Source organism: Theropithecus gelada, chromosome 1 (assembly GCF_003255815.1).
Source record: "Theropithecus gelada isolate Dixy chromosome 1, Tgel_1.0, whole genome shotgun sequence".
Classification (NCBI taxonomy): domain Eukaryota; kingdom Metazoa; phylum Chordata; class Mammalia; order Primates; family Cercopithecidae; genus Theropithecus; species Theropithecus gelada.
The window spans coordinates 59,586,713-59,606,543 of NC_037668.1; the positions used below are offsets into that span (position 1 = coordinate 59,586,713).

Below are 19,831 nucleotides of genomic sequence, written 5' to 3' on the forward strand. Positions count from 1 at the left end.
TCCTTGGGTAACTTGCAGTATACTGAAGATGGGAGGGGACCGATGGAAATTCTTGGACTTGTTGACTTTCTCTTTGCTGACTGTTTATTCACTCATTGCCTTACTTGCTCTTGCTTCACTCTTCTCTTACCTGCTCACTCATCCACGGGGTCATTTTGTCACCTACTCTTTCAGCAGACGTTTACTTCCACCCAATCCATACCAGGCCTGTGGATGGCCAGGCAAAAGAGCTTGGACTTTGACTTAGGCCTAGCAGGGGATAGAGGATTTTTAGCAGTGGAGGGACCCATCCCAAGATGTGCTTTAGAATCATCAGCCTGGTGCCAGGATGTGGTGCTGTGCTAGTTGATGCTGAACCCTGGCCAGGGAAGGATGAGGTAGGCAAAAGAGACCTAGCTGCAAGAAGGCACTGCACCCAGAGCAGAGGCAGAAATCACACTGCTCAGGGACCCTTTTTCAAAGTACTTTTCACCCCAGGTCATACTAATTTTCCTGCCTGTATTCCCCCATTAGACTGGAAGCTCCTCAAGGCCAGGATCACCTCTGAAGCACATCTGAGTCTTGGGCCCAGGACAAGGCTTGGCAGAGAGGAGGCCCCTAGGACAGGTTTGCAGAGGTAGGCCCACCAAGGAGCAGAGATGGAAGCAAGGCCACAGAAGCTAAGCCTCCTGGTGTTGGCCATGCATGTCAGTCAGGGTCCCTTTCAGGCTCTGTCCTGGAGGTCCAGAAAAGTGACTGGGCATTGCTGATTGGGCCAAAAGGAGGCTTGGCTCAGCCTTGGGCTCTGAGGGGCGGGAGGAATAGGAAGATAGAACATAGCTGAACATGAGGATATACCTGTCCGTGGCTCACCATGGTCCTTCGCATGGCTTCCCAGCTGGGTACTGCCAAACATTTCTGCCCCATCTTTTACCATGCCCCAACCCATCCTCTGCTCTTCAGTAAAGCAAAGCAAATCTCCTCAGGTCCTGATATGCTTTATGTGCATCCAGGCTTTTGCAAGTGATGTGTCTTTTGCTTGGGATGGTCTTTCCATTCTTTCTATCCTCGTTAACTCCTATTCATCTTTTAGCACTTGCTTTCTCCAGGAACACTTTCCTGACCATCCAGATGGGTTCAGTGCCCCTCTCCTATAAGGGGCCCCTCCTTTCAGTGGCCCATAATACCATGATCATTGCATTTAATGTTTTCTACTGTGTTTGCTTGGTTACTTGCCTGTCATTCCAGGACTGAAAGTTCATGAAGCTCAGGGCCCTTGCCTGTCTAGCACTCAGTTGCCTCCTCAGGCCTTTTTTTTTTTGAGATGGAGTCATGCTTTGTTGCCCAGGCTGGAGTGCAGTGGCACAATCTTGGCTCATTGCAATCTCCACCTTCTGGATTCAAGCGATTCTCCTGCCTCGGCCTCCCGAGTAGCTGGGACTACAGGTATGCACCTCCACACCTGGCTAATTTTTACATTTTTAGTAGAGACGGGGTTTCGCCATGTTAGCCAAGCTGGTCTCAAACTCCTGACCTCAGGTGATCCACTCATCCTGGCCTCCCAGAGTTCCCAAAGTGCTGGGGTTACAGGCATGAGCCACTACGTTTGGCCTAGGCCTTTCTTTTTAAGGTAAAATTTCCATACAGTGAAATGTGCAATCCTTTTTTTTGAGACAAGGTCTTACTCTGTCTCCCAAGCTGGAGTGCAGTGGTGCAGTCACAGCTCATTGCAGCCACAACCTCCTGGGCTCAGGTGATCCTCCCACTTAAGCTCCCAAGTTGCTGGGATTACAGGCACATGCCACCACGTCCAGCTAATTTTTGTATTTTTTTGTTTGATGTTTTGCCATGTTGCCCAGGCTGGTCTAAAGCTCCTGGGCTCGAGCCATCCACCCACCTCGACTTCCCAGAGTGCTGGGATCACATGCATGAGCCACTGCACATGGCCTACAAATCTTAAAAAGTGTGCAATTCTTTGAGTTTTGATAAAGGTATATACGTTTATGTAACCCACCCCTCATCAAGATACAGAACATTTCCAGCCCTTCAGAAAATGTCCTCATGGCCCTTCCTAGTGATCTTTCCCCCAAGACAACTACCTTTCTATTTTCTTTCACCAGAGGTTAGTTTTGCCTATCGTAGAACTTAATATAAATGAAATCATTGTGTCCAACTTCTTTTTTTTTTTTTTGGCGACGGAGTGTCACTCTGTCGCCCAGGCTGGAGTACAGTGACACGATCTTGGCTCACTGCAATTTCCACCTCCCGGGTTCAAGCAATTCTCCTGCCTTAGCCTCCCAAGTAGCTGGGATTACAGGCATGTGCCACCATGCCCAACTGATTTTTTGTGTTTTTTTTTTTTTTTTTTTTTTTTGAGATGGAGTCTCACTCTGTCGCCCAGGTTGGAGTGCAGTGGCCGGATCTCAGCTCACTGCAAGCTCCGCCTCCCAGGTTCACACCATTCTCCTGCCTCAGCCTCCTGAGTAGCTGGGACTACAGGCGCCCGCCACCTCGCCCAGCTAGGTTTTTGTATTTTTTAGTAGAGACGGGGCTTCACTGTGTTAGCCAGGATGGTCTCGGTCTCCTGACCTCGTGATCCGCCCGTCTTGGCCTCCCGAAGTGCTGGGATAACCTGCCTGAGCCACCACGCCCGGCCCGATTTTTTTGTGTTTTAAGTAGAGACGGTGTTTCACCATGCTGGCCAGGTTGGTCACAAACTCCTGACCTTGTGATCCGCCTGCCTTGGCCTCCCAAAGTGAAGCTGGGATTATAGGCGTGAGCCACTGCACCCGGCCCCAACTTCTTTTATTCAGCATATTGTCTGTGAGGTTCATTCATGTTGTGAGTCACACAATAACTTTTCTTTTTTGTTTTTTGAGACAGTTTCGCTCTTGTTGCCCAGGCTGGAGTGCAGTGGCACGATCTTGGCTCACTGCAGCCTTCACCTTCTGGGTTCAAGCGAGTCTCCTGCCTCAGCTTCCCAAATAGCTGGGATTAGAGTTCTGTGTCACCATGCCCCGCTAATTTTTTTTGTATTTTTGGTAGAGATGGGGTTTCACCATGTTGGCCAGGCTGGTCTCGAACTCCTGCCCTCAGGTGATCTGCCCACTCTTGGCCTCCCAAAGTGCTGGGATTACAGGCATAATCTCACTGTGCCTGGCCAACTATTTTTTTTAAATGAGTGAATCAACAAGGCAAGAGCATTGGGTTGAGAAGGGGGCTGCTTACAGGCTATGACTTCAGTCCTCTGGTCCAGGCCCTTGGGATTCCTGGGAGCTCTCACAGGACATTATAAGAAAGCTCACTGGTCCCACCATCTCATTCATATGCTCACTAGGGCCTCTCTGTGCCAGGCCTTACGGCATGCTCTGAGGACACAGGGGTGGATTAGATCGTCCTGCTCAAGGGCTCTCAGCCTAGTGAGGTATACAGATAGGGAAATAAATGACCAGCATTGGGAAATGTGGACTAGTAGCAGGAGATGCTGGAACAGTTAAAGGATGCCAGATGGGCCAGGCACGGTGGCTTATGCCTGTAATCCTAGCACTTTGGGAGGCTGAGGCGGGCGGATCACCTGAGGTCAGCGGTTTGAGACCAGCCTGGGCAACATGACGAAACCCCGTCTCTACAAAAAATACAGAAAAATTAGCCAGGTGTGGTGGCAGGTGCCTATAGTTCTAAGGCAGGAGAATCGCTTGAACCCGGGACGTGGAGGTTGCAGTGAGCTGAGCGCCACTGCACTCCAGCCTGGGCGGCAGAGTGAGACTCTGTCTTAAAAAAAACTCATAGGTGGACCGGGCGTGGTGGCTCAAGCCTGTAATCCCAGCACTTTGGGAGGCCGAGACGGGTGGATCATGAGGTCAGGAGATCGAGACCATCTTGGCTAACACAGTGAAACCCCATCTCTACTAAAAAATACAAAAAACTAGCCGGGCGAGGTGGCAGGCGCCTGTAGTCCCAGCTACTCGGGAGGCTGAGGCAGGAGAATGGCGCAAACCTGGGAGGCGGAGCTTGCAGTGAGCAGAGATCCGGCCACTGCACTCCAGCCTGGGCGACAGCGCGAGACTCCGTCTCAAAAAAAAAAAAAAAAAACTCATAGGTGGGAATTGAACAGTGAGAACACTTGGACACAGGATGGGGAACGTCACACACCAGGACCTGTCGTGGGGTCGGGGGAAGGCGGAGGGATAACATTAAGAGAAATACCTAATGTAAATGACGAGTTAATGGGTGCAGCACACCAACACGGCACATGTATACATATGTAACAAACCTGCATGTTGTGCACATGTACCCTAGAACTTAAAGTATAATTAAAAAAAAAAAAAAAGGATGCCAAACTCTGGGGAGTTTGAGAAAGGCTTTGTGGAGGAACCTGGGTTTTGAAAGATGATGAAGAGCTTACCAGAAGGATTAGGCTTTGGGAAGGGCAGTCCAATTGGAGGGAGCAACTTAGGGAGAGACATGAAGCAGTACAGAGTGCTGGAGGAACGAGAAACAGCATGAGCTGTGTGGTGAGGGTTGTGGGAAGCCACACAAGACCTCAGAGGCCATGCCAAATCCTTGGGGCCTTGACTCCACGGGCACTAGGAAGCCTTCAAAAGGTTTTAAGCAGGGCCAGGAGCTGCGGCTGGTGCCTGCAATCCCAGCACTTTGAGAGACAGAGGCAGACAGATCACCTGAGGTCAGGAGTTCGAGACCAGCCTGGCCAATGTGGCGAAACCTCGTCTCTACTAAAAATACAAAAATTAGCCAGGCGTGGTGGCAGGTGCCTGTAATCCCAGCCACTCTTGAGGCTGAGGCAGGAGAATTGCTTGAACCTGGGAGGCGGAGGTTGCAGTAAGCCAAGATTGTGCCACTGCACTCCAGCCTGGATGACGAGATCGAAACTCCTTCTCAAAAATAAAAAAATTTAAAAAAAAGCCCACAAAGGGTTTTAAGCAGAGGGTGACTAATCAGCTTAGTATTTTTTTTTTTTTTTTTTGAGACGGAGTCTCACGCTGTCGCCCAGGCTGGAGTGCAGTGGCCGGATCTCAGCTCACTGCAAGCTCCGCCTCCTGGGTTCACGCCCTTCTCCTGCCTCAGCCTCCCGAGTAGCTGGGATTACAGGCGCCCACCACCTTGCCCGGCTAGTTTTTTGTATTTTTTTTTTTAATAGAGATGGGGTTTCACCGTGTTAGCCAGGATAGGCTCGATCTCCTGACCTCATGATTCGCCCGTCTCGGCCTCCCAAAGTGCTGGGATTACAGGCTTGAGCCACCACGCCCGGCCTCAGCTTAGTATTTTACAAAGACCACTCAGACAACTGTGTGGTGGACCATTTGGAGGCAAGAGGTGAGACCAGATGAAGCAAAGGAACCAAGAGAGGAAAAAGGATTTTCTCAACAATCTCTGAGTAATTAGTGTCAGCCCTAGACCTTCTAACTCACAGTACAGTGAATTCCGCATGGTTCTTACCCCATTTTACAGGGGAGGCAACTGAAACCCAGAAAAGGAAAGTCAGTGTGTCTAAGTGATAGAAATGGGAGTAGAGCCTGGTGATTCCCTCCTGCCCATTCTTCTCGTACCCCTTTTGTGGGTGAGCTGGGGATAAGGGGCACTGTTGGGCTGTGCCTCCAGGTGGACTGAAGAATGCATGTGGCCGCAGGGCGTGCTGGTGAAGCACAGCAAGAACGTCTACAAAGCCGTAGGCCACTACAACGTGGCTATCCCCTCTGATGTCTCCCACTTCCGCTTCCACGTGAGTCTCCTCCCCGGGGAAGGAGGGTTGGGGCCTGAGGGAGAGGGTGGGAGGACCTGCAGGGCAGGAATGTGATGTCATTGCAAGAGAAAGCTATTTTCAGTATTTCCCCAATCCAAAGGAAGACAGTGCACACATGTAGCACAAGGATAGCCGTACAAATTGTCACTTAATAACTGCAGCTCGGCTGGGCATGGTGACTTACGCCTGTAATCCCAGCACTTCAGGAGACCAAAGTGGATGGATCACCTGAGGTCAGGAGTTCAAGACCAGACCAGCCTGGTCAACATGATGAAACCTCGTCTCCACTAAAAATACAAAAATTAGCCAGGCATGGTGGCGGGCGCCCATAATCCCAGCTACTCAGGAGGCTAAGGAGGGAGAATCACTTGAACTCGGGAGACGGAGGTTGCAGTGAGCCGAGATCACGCCACTGCACTCCAGCCCAGGCAACAGAGCAAGACTCATTCTCAGAAAAATAAAATAAAATAAGTAAGTAACTGCAGCTCATTTGGTTGTAGATCTTTCAGGACATTGGACAGAGGGAGAGAAGATGATAGTAAAAGAAGGGGCTCTTGGCAGTGAAAGACAATACTGTCTTTATTTGTTACTGTGTGCCAGGCATGTCCTTAAGCACTCTCCATGCACCTTCCTAGTCAGCCTTCCCCTGAACCTTGTATGTGAAAGATATGCTAGGGTTATCTCTGTTTTTAGATACTGAAATCAGCTTAGAGAGTTTAACTTGTTAAAGGCTGCCTTGTTGCAAAACTTGAGATGTAATGGTAATGACTCATGACTTAGCTATGGAAAGGGCTGCCCAAAATTATCTAAAATAGTGATCTCTTTTTTTTTTAAATTTCACTATGAAATCCGCCCCCCCCCTTTTTCTTAAACACAGTCAGAGGCCAAAATCCAATATATGGGACCTCCTGGCGCTGCTGTGTTTGGAGGAGTTAGAACCCCCTTCACTTCCTGCTCACCCCTCCTGTAACTCCTAAAGGATCCCCTTGAAACCTGGGGCTCAAAGGACACAGCGTGAGAAATCACTGACCTAGGCTGATGTGTTCATTTCACAGTTGAGAAATCCAAGCCCCAGAGAGGAAAAGGACTTGCCCAAAGTATTGCAGCCTGTTAAGTGCAGAGCTGAGCCTGACATCCTGGTCTCTTGGCCTCCCATTTCCTGCCACTTCTCCTGTCCTGTAAGCAGCTCTTGAGATTTAGGTACCTTGGCCCCTGTGGAATCAAAATCCCTAGACACTGTGCACTTTTTTGAACTGATAAGAAATTTTTTTTTAGTCCCTGCGTTCTACCTTGCTGTTGAGAGTGAGCTGTTGCCATGTCCCTTGGCAGCTTCCAGCCTAGCTAGGGATGCTACCTATGAAGTAGTAGGTAATTCAGGCTGTAGAGTCTGTAATAACTTTCCATGCCTGTGTCATAGGATTCTAATTTGTTCAGGCCCAACAATAGCCAGGAGATGACATTAAAAGGTGTTGATGTTATTGAGGGTCAGTGGATGAGGGAGAAAAAATTTTCAAAAATTAAAATTTAAAAAAAATTTAAAAAATTTAAAAATCTATCGATAGATAGATAGATAGATAGATAGATAGATAGATAGATAGATAGATAAATTGATTGATTTTATTTTTTATTTTTTGAGACGGAGTCTTGCTCTGTCGCCCAGGCTGGAGTGCGGCAGCTCTATCTCAGCTCACTGCAAGCTCCGCCTCCTGGGTTTACGCCATTCTCCTGCCTCAGCCTCCCGAGTAGCTGGTACTACAGGCACCCACCACCACGCCTGGCTAATTTTTTGTATTTTTAATAGAGACGGGGTTTCACCGTGTTAGGATGATCTTGATCTCCTGACCTCGTGATCCACCTGCCTCGGCCTCCCAAAGTGCTGTGAGCCACTGCGCCTGGTCAAAAAAAAATTTTTTTTAAAGGTGTTGACTTTAGACCACAAAAAGAGTTTGAGAGAGCAAGCAGAACCTGTCAAGAAAGACTTCCTAGGGGAGGTAGAAGTTGAACAGGATCTTAGATGACTTACGTGGGAAGCAGCAGTCCTATCAGGAGGAATACCACAAGCAGAGGCAGATGAGGTGGCAAAGTCCACATCCAACCCCAGAAAGTCTTCCACCCCACCCATGTCTGCATGGGGCCCCAAGAGCCTGTCCCCTTCACTGGCCCACCCAGAACCCCTATCCAGGAGGAAGGTTTCTGGAGCACACCTTTTAGCCATGCCCACCCCCTTCCGGTTGCAGTTCTTTTTCAGCAAACCCCTGCGGATCCTTAACATCCTCCTGCTGCTGGAGGGCGCTGTCATTGTCTACCAGCTGTACTCCCTAATGTCCTCTGAAAAGTGGCACCAGACCATCTCGCTGGCCCTCATCCTCTTCAGCAACTACTATGCCTTCTTCAAGCTGCTCCGGGACCGCTTGGTATTGGGCAAGGCCTACTCATACTCTGCTAGCCCCCAGAGAGACCTGGACCACCGTTTCTCCTGAGCTCTGGGGTGACCTCAGGGACAGCGTCCAGGCTTCAGCCAGGGGCTCCCTGGCAAGGGGCTGTTGGGTAGGAGCGGGAGGGGGGAAAAAAAAAGACAAAAAAATCCACCAGAGCTTTGTATTTTTGTTACGTACTGTTTCTTTGATAATTGATGTGATAAGGAAAAAAGTCCTATTTTTATACTCCCAACAAGCCTGTGTCCTGTGGTTCTTTCCCTTCGGGTGTGTGAGACGTATTGCAGAGGTGTTAGATTCTGGTTTAGAAAGTCCCCACATGTGGCTTCTGAAGCCTCTGTGGGTACTGCCTTCTTCAGGAGAGAGGAGATGAGGAGGCACTGGAGGCCATGGTAGCAGTGATAGCTACTGCGAACTGAATGCTCACTGTGTACCAGATGCTGCTCTGTGTGTATTTCAGGCCTTGCCTTAATTTAACTTTTATGACAACCCTGGGAATAAAGTACTGTCACTCCAGTGGATGAAGAACTGGAGCTCAGGGAGTTATAGTGACTTGCCCATAGTCACACAGCTAGGAAGTGGTAAAGCTGGACATAAAACCTCTGAAAGGCCTGGCACAGTGGCTCAAGCCTGTAATCCCAGCACTTCGGGAGGCTGAGGTGGGTGGATCACTGGAAATCAGGAGTCTGAGACCAGCCTGGCCAAGACGGTAAAACCACGTCTCTACTAAAAATACAAAAATTAGCCAGGCGCAGCCGGGCGCAGTGGCTCACGCCTGTAATCCTAGCACTTTGGGAGGCCAAGGCAGGCGGATCATGAGATCAGGAGATCAAGACCACGGTGAAACCCCATCTCTACTAAAAAATACAAAAAGATTAGCCGGTCGCGGTGGCGGGCGCCTATAGTCCCAGCTACTCAGGAGGCTGAGGCAGGAGAATGGTGTGAACCCGGGAGGCAGAGCTTGCAGTGAGTCAAGATCATGCCACTGCACTCCAGCCTGGGCGACAGAGTGAGACTCAGTCTCAAAAAAAAAAAAAAAAAAAAGCCAGGCGTAGTGGCGCATGTCTGTAGTCCCAGCTACTTGGAAGGCTGAGGCACGAGAATCGCTGGAACCTGGAGGCAAGAGGTTGCAGTGAACTGAGATCGCACCATTGCACTCCAGCCTGGGTGACAGAGCAAGACTCCGTCTTAAAAAAGAATAAAAATAAGGCCGGCCACCATGGCTCACACCTGTAATCCGAGCACTTTGGGAGGCCGAGGCAGGTGGATCACCTGAGGTCAGCAGTTTGAGACCAGCCTGACCAACATGGAGAAACCCTGTCTCTACTAAAAATACAAAATTAGCCGGGCATAGTGGGTGGTGCATGCCTATAATCCCAGCTACTCAGGAGGCTGAGGCAGAAGAATTGCTTAAACTCTGGAGGCAGAGGTTGCAGTGAGCCAAGATCGTGCCACTGCAATCATGCAGTGCCAAGATAGAGCCAAGATCCAGCCTGGGCAACAAGAGCGAAACTCCATCTCAAAAATAAAAAACCTCTGAAAGATGACACTACTATCCTGGCAGAAGGTGATGTCTTGATTCTCTCAGCGTGTAGTCACTGAGACCCTCCTTACTGGGTATTATGCTAGATGGTGAGGATGCCAAGACACGAACAAGCAAGTAATACTACACTGGGATGAGCCCAACAGTTACAAGGTACAGCAGAGCAGAGGGGAGAGAATGTTTAATTTTCTCTGGGCTTCTTGGAGGAGGGGATAGTCTGAATTGTATTAGCCACTTCCTAGGTGGACAAGAGAGGAAAAGGGTGTTTCAGTTAGAGAAGCAGGCAAATGTAATAGTGCACATGCAGTAGCACACATATTGGAGCATCCTGGTGTGTTTCGGGGAAGGTAAACAAAATGCAGATCTTAGAGCAGGAAGAGTTAAAAAAAAAAAAAAAAAAAAAAAAGTGGAGTGGCAAAGGTCAACAGAGGCTGGATCAGGGAGGACCAGTAGTCCTAGGCTAGCAAAGGTGTATGAGCGGGGTCACATGCTAGAGTAGAAACAGCTGCTTGTAAGATCACTGCCTCCTATGGGCATAGGATAAAGGGTTTAGGCTGAAAGGAGAGGACACATGGACACTCAGCCATTCTCATCTATTCAGCCCATGTTCCCTGAGCCCTTCTTGGCCATAAGGTATGCAGACAAGCTCACAGTGGTATATGAGAGACACACACCTCAACAAATATTTTTGGTGCCTCTATTGAGGTGGACACTGTGCTGAACACTGGAATGGTTACAAAGATAAGGAAGATACTGTCCCTTCCAAAGACAACAAGGAGAAATGGACACACATTATGAGCCAATTTGGGTGTGAAATGCTAAGGAAGGCCGGGCGCGGTGGCTCAAGCCTGTAATCCCAGCACTTTGGGAGGCCGAGACGGGCGGATCACGAGGTCAGGAGATCAAGACCATCCTGGCTAACACGGTGAAACCCCGTCTCTACTAAAAAATACAAAAAACTAGCCGGGCGAGGTGGCAGGCGCCTGTAGTCCCAGCTACTCGGGAGGCTGAGGCAGGAGAATGGCGTAAACTCGGGCGGCGGAGCTTGCAGTGAGCTGAGATCTGGCCACTGCACTCCAGCTTGGGCGACAGAGCGAGACTCCGTCTCAAAAAAAAAAAAAAAAAAAAAAAATGCTAAGGAAAACTAGTGTCCATTTCTTCCTGTAGTAGCAGAGAGGACAGGTACCCTATCTGGAAAGACAGGCTTCCCCAAAGAGCTGATAGCTGAGTTGGGTATTGAAAGTGAGTAGTTCTCAGAGTCGGGCGCGGTGGCTCACACCTGTAATCCCAGCACTTTGGGAGGCTGAGGTGGGTGGATCACCTGAGGTCAGGAGTTCAACACCAGTCTGGTCAACATGGCAAAACCCCGTCTCTACTAAAAACACAAAAATTAGGCTGGGCGTAGTGGCTCACGCTTGTAATCCCAGCACTTTGGGAGGCTGAGGCGGGTGGATCACGAGGTCAGGAGTTCGAGACCAGCTTGGCCAACACAGTGAAACCCCGTCTCTACTAAAAATACAAAAATCAGCTGGGTATGGTGGCAGGCACCTGTAATCCCAGCTACTCGGGAGACTGAGGCAGGAGAATCGCTTGAACCCAGGAGGCAGAGGTTGTAGTGAGCCGAGATTGTGCCACTTTACTCCAGCCTGGGCGACAGAGCTAGACTCTGTCTCAAAAAGAAACAACAACAACAACAAAAAATTAGCCGGGTGTGGTGGTGCATGCCTGTAATTCCAGCTAGTCAGGAGGTTAAGGCAGGAGAGTCGCTTGAACCCAGGAGGCGAAGGTTGCAGTGAGCCAAGATCATGCCATTGTACTCCAGCCTGGACAACAAGAGCAAAACTCTTGTCTCAAAAAAAAAAAAAAAAAAAAAAAAAGTGAGTAGTTCTCACGGCTAAGTGGGGAAGGGAGGGCACTGCATTCTAAGCAGAGGGAACAGCATATGCAAAGGCACATCAGAAGATAGGAGCGTATTTGAAGAAAAGTGGTTCTCCAAATATGGTTGGAGCCTGCGTTGCATGGTGGGGAGTAGCCCAAGTAGCAGGTAAGGACCAGTCTGTGTGCCAGATTAAAATGGGCATTACCTAAGGGCAGGCAGTAGGAAGTTGCTAAGCAGAAGAGTTACACTGTAAGGTTTCTGCTTTTTTTTCTTTTTTTTTTTTTTTTTGAGACGGAGTCTCGCTCTGTCGCCCAGGCTGGAGTGCAGTGGCCGGATCTCAGCTCACTGCAAGCTCCACCTCCCAGGTTTACAACATTCTCCCGCCTCAGCCTCCTGAGTAGCTGGGACTACAGGCACCCGCCACCTCACCCGGCTAGTTTTTTGTATTTTTTTAGTAGAGACGGGGTTTCACCATGTTAGCCAGGCTGGTCTCGGTCTCCTGACCTCGTGATCCGCCCGTCTCAGCCTCCCAAAGTGCTGGGATTACAGGCTTGAGCCACCGCGCCCGGCCTTTTTTTTTTTTTTTTTTTAATGAGACAGCATTTCTCCATGTTGCCCAGGCTGGTCTTCAACTCCTGGGCTCAAGCAATTCTCCCACCTCAGCCTTCCCAGTAGCTGAGATTACAGGTCTCTGCTTTTCAGGAGATAGTGGGTGGGAGCCGGAGAGTCTGGAGGCAGGAGGCCAGAGAGGAGGCAGGCAATATAGAACAGGGCAAAGTGATGAGGTCTCACTGTAAGCAGGGGCAGTAGGAAGGGAAATACAGTGTGCCCCTTCCTGAACTTCATCCTAGAGTTTTCCTTTTGATTTCTTTCCCGCAAGAAAATGGGCCAGGCACACAACTAAAGTTGGCAATTTGTTGTGACAGGCCCTCATTCTGCGTCCAGAAGATAGATCCCTCTATGTCTTGAAGATACAGCCTGGCTCTGTGTGTCGAGGTGGGGGACAGGAGGGCTGGCATGTCATAGAAAAAGAAAGGCCTGATATGTACTAGCCATATGTCCCGTGATTCAAAAGGCATATGAACAATAAGAGCCTCAATTTCCTCATCTCTAAAAGGGGAGATCATATCCCTTGCTCTGTGTAACTCAATTTTCTGTTCATTCCTTTGTTTATTCATTCAACAGTTATTTATGGAGCACACACAATGTGCCAGATTCTGTGCTAGGTGCTGGAGATACGGTGGTAAACAATACAGAACCCACCCCTGCCCTCAAGGAGCTTGCTGTGAGGATAAATAAAATAATGATTATGAAATCACTCTGTCAACTATACTGCATAAGTCTCATTGTTTTTGTTTTCTTTTCTTCTTTTTTTTTTTTTTAAGAGACAGGGGTCTTGCTATGTTGCCCAGGCTGGTCTCGAACTCCTGGGCTGAAGCAATCTGCCCGCCTCAGCCTCCTAAAATGCTGGGATTGCAGGAATGAGCCACCACGTCCAGCCTATTTCTTTCTTTCTTTCTCTCTCTCTCTCTTTGTTTTTGTTTTTGTTTTGTTTTGTTTTTTCAGAGACAGAGTCTCACTCTATCACCCAACCTGGAGTATAGTGGCACAGTCATGGCAGTGCAGCCTTGACCTCCTGGGCTCAAGTGATCCTCTCGCCTCAGTCTTCCGAGTACAAGTGCGCATTACCATCCCCCTCTAATTTTTTTCTTTTAATTTATTTTTTGTGGAGATGGGGTCTCACTGTGTTGCCCAGTCTGGTCTTGAGCTCCTAGCCTCAAGTGATCCTTTGACCTCAGCCTCCCAAAATGTTAGGATTACAGACAAGCATGAACCGCCACACCTAGCCCTATTTTTCTATTTCTCATCTCCCAATAAGATTGCAACCTCAACTAGGGCTACCTGTGTAGGCCTAATCAGAAAACCTGAGTTTAGTCTTACCTCTTCATTTCCTTTTCTCCATAGCCTCATTGAGCAAGGCACTTCCCCTCTCTAGATGATTCGTTATTCATATTCAGCCCAGGGTCTATGACTGTTGTTTTTGTTTTTAGAGACGGAGTTTTGCTCTTGTTGCCCAGGCTGTAATGCAGTGGCGCAATCTCGGTTCACTGCAACCTCTGCCTCCCGGGTTAAAGCAATTCTCCTGCCTCAGCCTCCCGAGTAGCTGGGATTACAGGCACGCACCACCATGCCCGGCTAAGTTTTGTATTTTTAATAGAGACCATGTTGGGCAGGCTGGTCTCGAACTCCTGACCTCAGGTGATCCGCCCGCTTCAGCCTCCCAAAATGCTGGGATTACAGGTGTGAGCCACAGCGCCCAGCCGTTTGGTTTTAACTATGAAATGAAGGGATAAACTGGCCGGGCGCGGTGGCTCAAGCCTGTAATCCCAGCACTTGGTGGGGTGGGGTGGGGTGGGGTGGGGTGGGGTGGGGTGGGGTGGGGGGGGGGCGGGATCACCTGAGGTCGGGAGTTCGAGACCAGCCTGGCCAACATGGTGAAACCCCCATCTCTAGTAAAAATACAAAAATTAGCCAGGCGTGGTGGCAGGCACCTGTAATCCCAGCTACTCAGGGGCCGAGGCAGGAGAATCGCTTGAACCCGGGAGGCAGAGTTTGCAGTGAGCCGAGATCGCGCCATCGCACTCCAGCCTGGGGGACAAGAGCGAGACTTCGTGTCAAAAAAAAAGGGTGGGGGGATAAGCTTCCGGGAGGAAAAAGTTCAGGGGAAAGAAATTTCACGATTAAAAAAAAAAGAAATAGTAGCAGAAACAACTGGGAACTCCTAGACACACTTAACTTTCGTAGGTATCCCTCCCAGTCTCCTCCCAGCCACTCCTTTCGTATTTCATTTCCACTCCCCACCTTTAGTGGCTGCGGTCTCTTTAAGTGCGCACTTTCGGTGTAATGATAGGCGGTTGGGCCAATAACGCGTTTCGTCCTGGAGTTAAGTGGTTTGTCCCTTTCGAGCTGCCGTCCTTCAGGTCTGCCATATTGTCTACTGAAAGCTGCCGCTGAAGCTGCCGTCGCTGCCGCCGCCGCCGCCAAGTGAGCGAGCGGAGCCGCGATGGGTGAGTGAGGAAACCAGGCAGTAGGGTTCTTGGGCTCAGGGAGTGTCGGGGCCTGGGATTTGGCGAGAGCCTGTCTCCGGTCTGCGGAAGATGTCTGCATCCCCTCTAGCTAGGTCTGAGTGGAAAAGTCAGGCCGGGAGTGCTCCTCCTGCCAGTTTTGGGCCGAGCTAGGGCCATCGCTAGGAGCAGTCTTTTGATGCTGGTTCCGGGGACACCTTGGCACGCCTGGAGCCCCCCACATGGTGGCCTCGGACAGGAGCCCACGTGTTCCTGGGAGATAGAAAGGGGCCTACTCTCTGCCCTGCGCCCAGACTGGGGCTGGGGGACGGGCTCCCGGCGGCAGGCCTGGGCGGCGCTAAGGTAGCTTTCTCCTGGCTTGTGTTTGGCCGACGCGCGTCTTGACTGGATTCAGTGGCTCCCCTGAACTCAGGGAAGTCCTACCTACGTAGCGGGGTGGTGTCCTCTGGTGAGGGGACGCCAGGCGATCCAGCACCAGGCCGGTAAGCATGGGCAGCCAGGCCGAGGGCAGCTTGCACCGCTGAAGGCCGGGAGAACGGAATCAAGGCGGAAATAGTGTGGTTCGGTTGGGCTCATAGTGGCATCCCTTGTGATGGTAGAACACCAAAGGCCAAGTCCTCTTGGCCATCTTTAGGTTGGGGACTTTAGGTTCTGGGCTGGCCCTGGTAAGGAGAAAAGGAGCGACCTGTTGATCTTTCTGAGGGCACTTCGGCTGGCAAGGCCTCTGTTCAGAGAGAATACCATGGCGAAGTCTTTGGATTTAGAGACAACCAACAGTGGTAATTCCTCTACAGCAGTAAAAACTGAAATTTGCTAAGCTCTTTTTACGTGCGGGCATTGTTCTGATTGCTTTACATGTCTTGTTTTGCTTAATTTGTACAACCTAAGGAAATAGATGCTACCATTGTTGCTATTTTACAGATGTGGAAGCTGAGCTTTAGAGAGGTAAAGTAACTTAGCCAAGGTCATATACAGTGGCTAAGCCAGGGTGAACACTCCCAAACCTAGTTTGTAACTGCTGTTTGTTGTTGTTGATAGAGTCTTGCTCTGTCGCCCAGGCTGGAGTGCAGTGGCGCAATCTCGGCTCACTGCAACCTCCTGCCTCCCGGGTTCAAGCGATTCTCCTGCCTCAACCTCCTGAGTAGCTGGGATTACAGGCACCCACCACCACGCCCGGCTAATTTTTGTGTTTTTTTTGGTAGAGACAGAGTTTCGCCGTGTTGGCCAGGCTGGTCTCGAACCCCTGACCTCAAGTGATCGGTCCGCCTCGGCCTGCCAAAGTGCTGGGATTACAGGTGTGAGCCACTGCGCCCGCGCCCGGCCTTTTTTTTTTTTTTTTTTTAAATGACCTGGCCCTCTAGTGGTTGGACTGGGAGAAAGGGGGAAAAAACTTTTAACCCTAGGCAAAGTTGTAAATGTCTTTGGGGTTTTTGTTTTGTTTTGTTTTTGTTTTTGCATGTGGGCCCACTTTGAAATCTTTTTATTTATTTATTGTTTTTTTTTGAGACGGAGTCTCGCTCTGTCACCCAGGCATTGGCTTGATCTCGGCTCTCTGCAACCTCCACCTTCCCGGGTTCATGCCATTCTCCCGTCTCAGCCTCCCAAGTAACTAGGACTACAGGTGCCTGCCACCACGCCTGGCTAATTTTTTTGTATTTTTAGTAGAGACGGGGTTTCACCGTGTTAGCCAGGATGGTCTTGATCTCCTGACCTCGTGATCCGCCCGCCTCGGCCTTCCAAAGCACTGAGATTACAAGCGTGAGCCACATGCCCGGCCACTTTGAAATCTTTTTTTTTTTTCTGAGAAGGAATTTCACTCTTGTCTCCCATGCTGGAGTGCAGTGGCCCGATCTTGGCTCACTGCAACCTCTGCCTCCCGAGTAGCTGAGATTACAGGTGCCCGCCAGCACGCCCAGTTAATTTTTGTGTTTTTAGTAGAGACAGGGTTTCACCATGTTGGCCAAGCTGGTCTCGAACTCTTGACCTCAGGTGATCCGCCCGTGTCGGCCTCCCAAAATGCTGGGATTACAGGCATGAACTACCGCGCCTGGCCTGGAATTGAATTTTTTAAGATCCGTGATTCTAAGGAAGCGGAAATTATTCACTTGAGCTTCAAGGCAATGACTTTAGAATCAGATCTGGTATTGGAAGTCACTTAAATGTCAGACACAACAACACACATGGAAAGCATCTAGCACAGTCCACAATAATGTTGTTTTTCTTCTTTTTGTGAGCCTTCCTTTTCTCACCTCTAGAAAGAAGGGGTGGGGCTGTGTTATCAACGTATTTGGGGACTAAATAAGATAACAGCATTTGGGCTGGGCGAGGTGGCTCACGCCTATAATCCCACAGGCCGAGGCGGGTGGATCACCTGAAGTCAGGAGTAGGAGACTAACCTGACCAATATGGTGAAACCCTGTCTCTACTAAAAATACTAAAATTAGCCAGGCATGGTGTCGTGCTCCTATAGTCCTAGTTACTTGGGAGGCTGAGACGGGAGAATTCCTTGAACCCGGGAGGCATAGGTTGCAGTGAGTCCGGTGTAGGTTGCTGGACTCCCTCTCAAAAACAAATAAACAACAGATAACAGTGTTTGGAGCCTAGTAAGGGCTCTATGAATATCAGAACAGATTCCTTTTTTTTTTTGAGGTGGAGTCTCGCTCTATTGCCCAGGCTGGAGTGCAGTGGCCGGACCTCAGCTCACTGCAAGCTCCGCCTCCCAGGTTTACGCCATTCTCCTGCCTCAGCCTCCCGAGTAGCTGGGACTACAGGCGCCCGCCACCATGCCTAGCTAGTTTTTTTTTTTTTTTGTATTTTTTTTAGTAGAGACGGGGGTTTCACCGTGTTAGCCAGGATGGTCTCGATCTCCTGACCTTGTGATCTGCCCGTCTCGGCCTCCCAAAGTGCTGGGATTACAGGCTTGAGCCACCGCACCCGGCCGAGAACAGATTGTTTTCCACTTTCAATAATGTCCCTTTCCCTTAAGCACTCTGGTTTCCAGGTTTCTCTATTGAGTAATAAGACTGATAGGCCTTTCTTAGTAGCTGGATCTTCATTTGTCAGTGAAAAAAATTTAGGGGGTTTTATGTTATAAACTTTATGTTATAAACTTTGTATTGGTCTTCAGTTTCAGAAACACTATTGCCTCAAAGGGAAGGAACTATTGTTTAATAAGCTCAGTGAAATAAGTAGAGATTTACTCAGTTTTTTGGGGGTTTTTTTGTTTGTTTTTTTTTGAGACGGAGTCTCGCTCTGTCGCCCAGGCTGGAGTGCAGTGGCCGGATCTCAGCTCACTGCAAGCTCCGCCTCCCGGGTTTACGCCATTCTCCTGCCTCAGCCTCTCGAGTAGCTGGGACTACAGGCGCTGCCACCTCGCCCGGCTAGTTTTTTGTATTTTTTAGTAGAGACGGGGTTTCACCCTGTTAGCCAGGATGGTCTCGATCTCCTGACCTCGTGATCCACCCGTCTCGGCCTCCCAAAGTGCTGGGATTACAGGCTTGAGCCACCGTGCCCGGCCTACTCAGTTTTATAGATTGGGAAGCTGCCTCAGAGAAGATAACACAGCCAATAAGCCACAAAGCCAGAAGTAAGATTCTTACCCATTTTGCAGCACATAAATCTATAAGAAGACTTAAGGAGTTAAGAAATAAAGTTAGTCCTATTCTGGTACAGTTCAACATGAAAGTCTTCAGTGAAGCAACAAAACCTGACCAAGGTCTTGAAGGGGATTTTTAGCCTAGAGTCAGGTAACTTCCCCTTTCCAGCTCCATCTCAGGTATCTGTCCCTCATCGTAGTTTGTCTTTATGAATGTCAGCTTTTTGTTTTATCTATACCCCATGTAGATCAAACTAATGCATTCATTTAATCCTAACATCTAATCTAAGGTATCTTGGGTTATCTCCATTTACAATTATAAACTGAGGCTTTGAGAAGATTAGGTGACTAGTCCAAGGCTGGTAATCTGGATCCTTTGGGCACTGGAGACTCTTAACAGCCTGCCTTCACATGCCCACAAATACGGAACCTGCTGTGTTTCACTGCCTCTTACGTGTACTCTCCACTAGCTCAGCCGTATATCCTACACTATTTCTGCTGTGCCAAACGTCATTACCCTTAACAGACTTTTGTAGTGATTTCCCTGCCACTAGGTGCCCTGTAGGGGTGATATTCGTAGCTCTGGAGATGGCTTTACTGTGACTCTAGCAGAGACTACAACCTCATGAGTCTTGCAGACATTATTTGTCTTATCACCATTACTACTACTTTGCTAACTGGGAATTTGGCCACCCTTCCTTACCCCAGGGGGTGGGTATTGATATAAACTCTAAACCGATCATTGTAACTCTAGCTCCCTAGACAGTGATTGATTTAGGCATGGGCATATGATACAGTTCTCACTAATTAGATGGAAAGGGAAGCCTGGGGAACTTCTGGAGAAGCCTTCCTTATTTAAAAGAGACTTGCCAGCTTTTATTTAATTTTTTTTTGACAGTTTGTATTTTAACCCAGGTTGCACCAAAATGTGAGAGCCACAAAAAAAGACAGATGGTAATCCCAGCACTTTGGGAGGCCGAGGCGGGCGGATCACAAGGTCAGGAGATCAAGACCATCCTGGCTAACATGGTGAAACCCTGTCTCTACTAAAAATACAAAAAAATTACCCGGGCATGGTGTTGGGTGCCTGTAGTCCCAGCTCCTCGGGAGGCTGAGGCAGGAGAATGGCGTGAGCCTGGGAGGCGGAGCTTACAGTGAGCTGAGATGGTGCCACTGCACTCCCTAAAAGACAGAGATGGGAAAGCTGTAATAAGAATACCCAACACTTGTATAGAACTTGCTATGTGCTAGGTACTCTTCTAAGTAGAGGCATACTTCAGAGCTAAGGCAAGTTTGGTTCCAGACCCCTGCAATAAAGCAAATATAATAAAGCAAGTCACACCAATTTTTCTATTTTCCAATGCATATAAAAGTTATGTTTATACTATACTGTAGTCTCTTAAGTGTACAATAATATGTATAGTGAAAGTACCTCTTTTATTTATTTATTTATTTATTTTTATTTTTATTTTTTTTTGAGACAGAGGCTCGTCCTGTCACCCAGGCTAGAGTGCAGTGGCATGACCTCAGCTTACTGCAACCTCCAATTCCTG

General features: G+C 49.1%; 2 protein-coding genes across 6 annotated transcripts in view; both read left to right on the plus strand.

The window, feature by feature from the left end:
• Positions 1 to 8,413, plus strand: part of TMEM39B (transmembrane protein 39B) — a 29,378-nt gene extending 20,965 nt beyond the window's left edge. For all 5 annotated transcript variants that reach the window (XM_025359875.1, XM_025359886.1, XM_025359913.1 and 2 more), the window contains 2 exons: positions 5,599 to 5,719; positions 7,978 to 8,413. In XM_025359875.1, the coding sequence (XP_025215660.1) occupies positions 5,599 to 5,719; positions 7,978 to 8,220 (364 nt within the window). In that variant the 3' untranslated portion in view covers positions 8,221 to 8,413. The remainder of the gene's footprint in view (positions 1 to 5,598; positions 5,720 to 7,977) is intronic.
• Positions 8,414 to 14,818: 6,405 nt separating this feature from the next.
• KPNA6 (karyopherin subunit alpha 6) overlaps positions 14,819 to 19,831 on the plus strand; it is a 65,957-nt gene continuing 60,944 nt past the window's right edge. The window contains exon 1 of the mRNA XM_025376594.1: positions 14,819 to 15,025. The gene's annotated coding sequence lies outside the window, so the exon portion shown is untranslated. The remainder of the gene's footprint in view (positions 15,026 to 19,831) is intronic.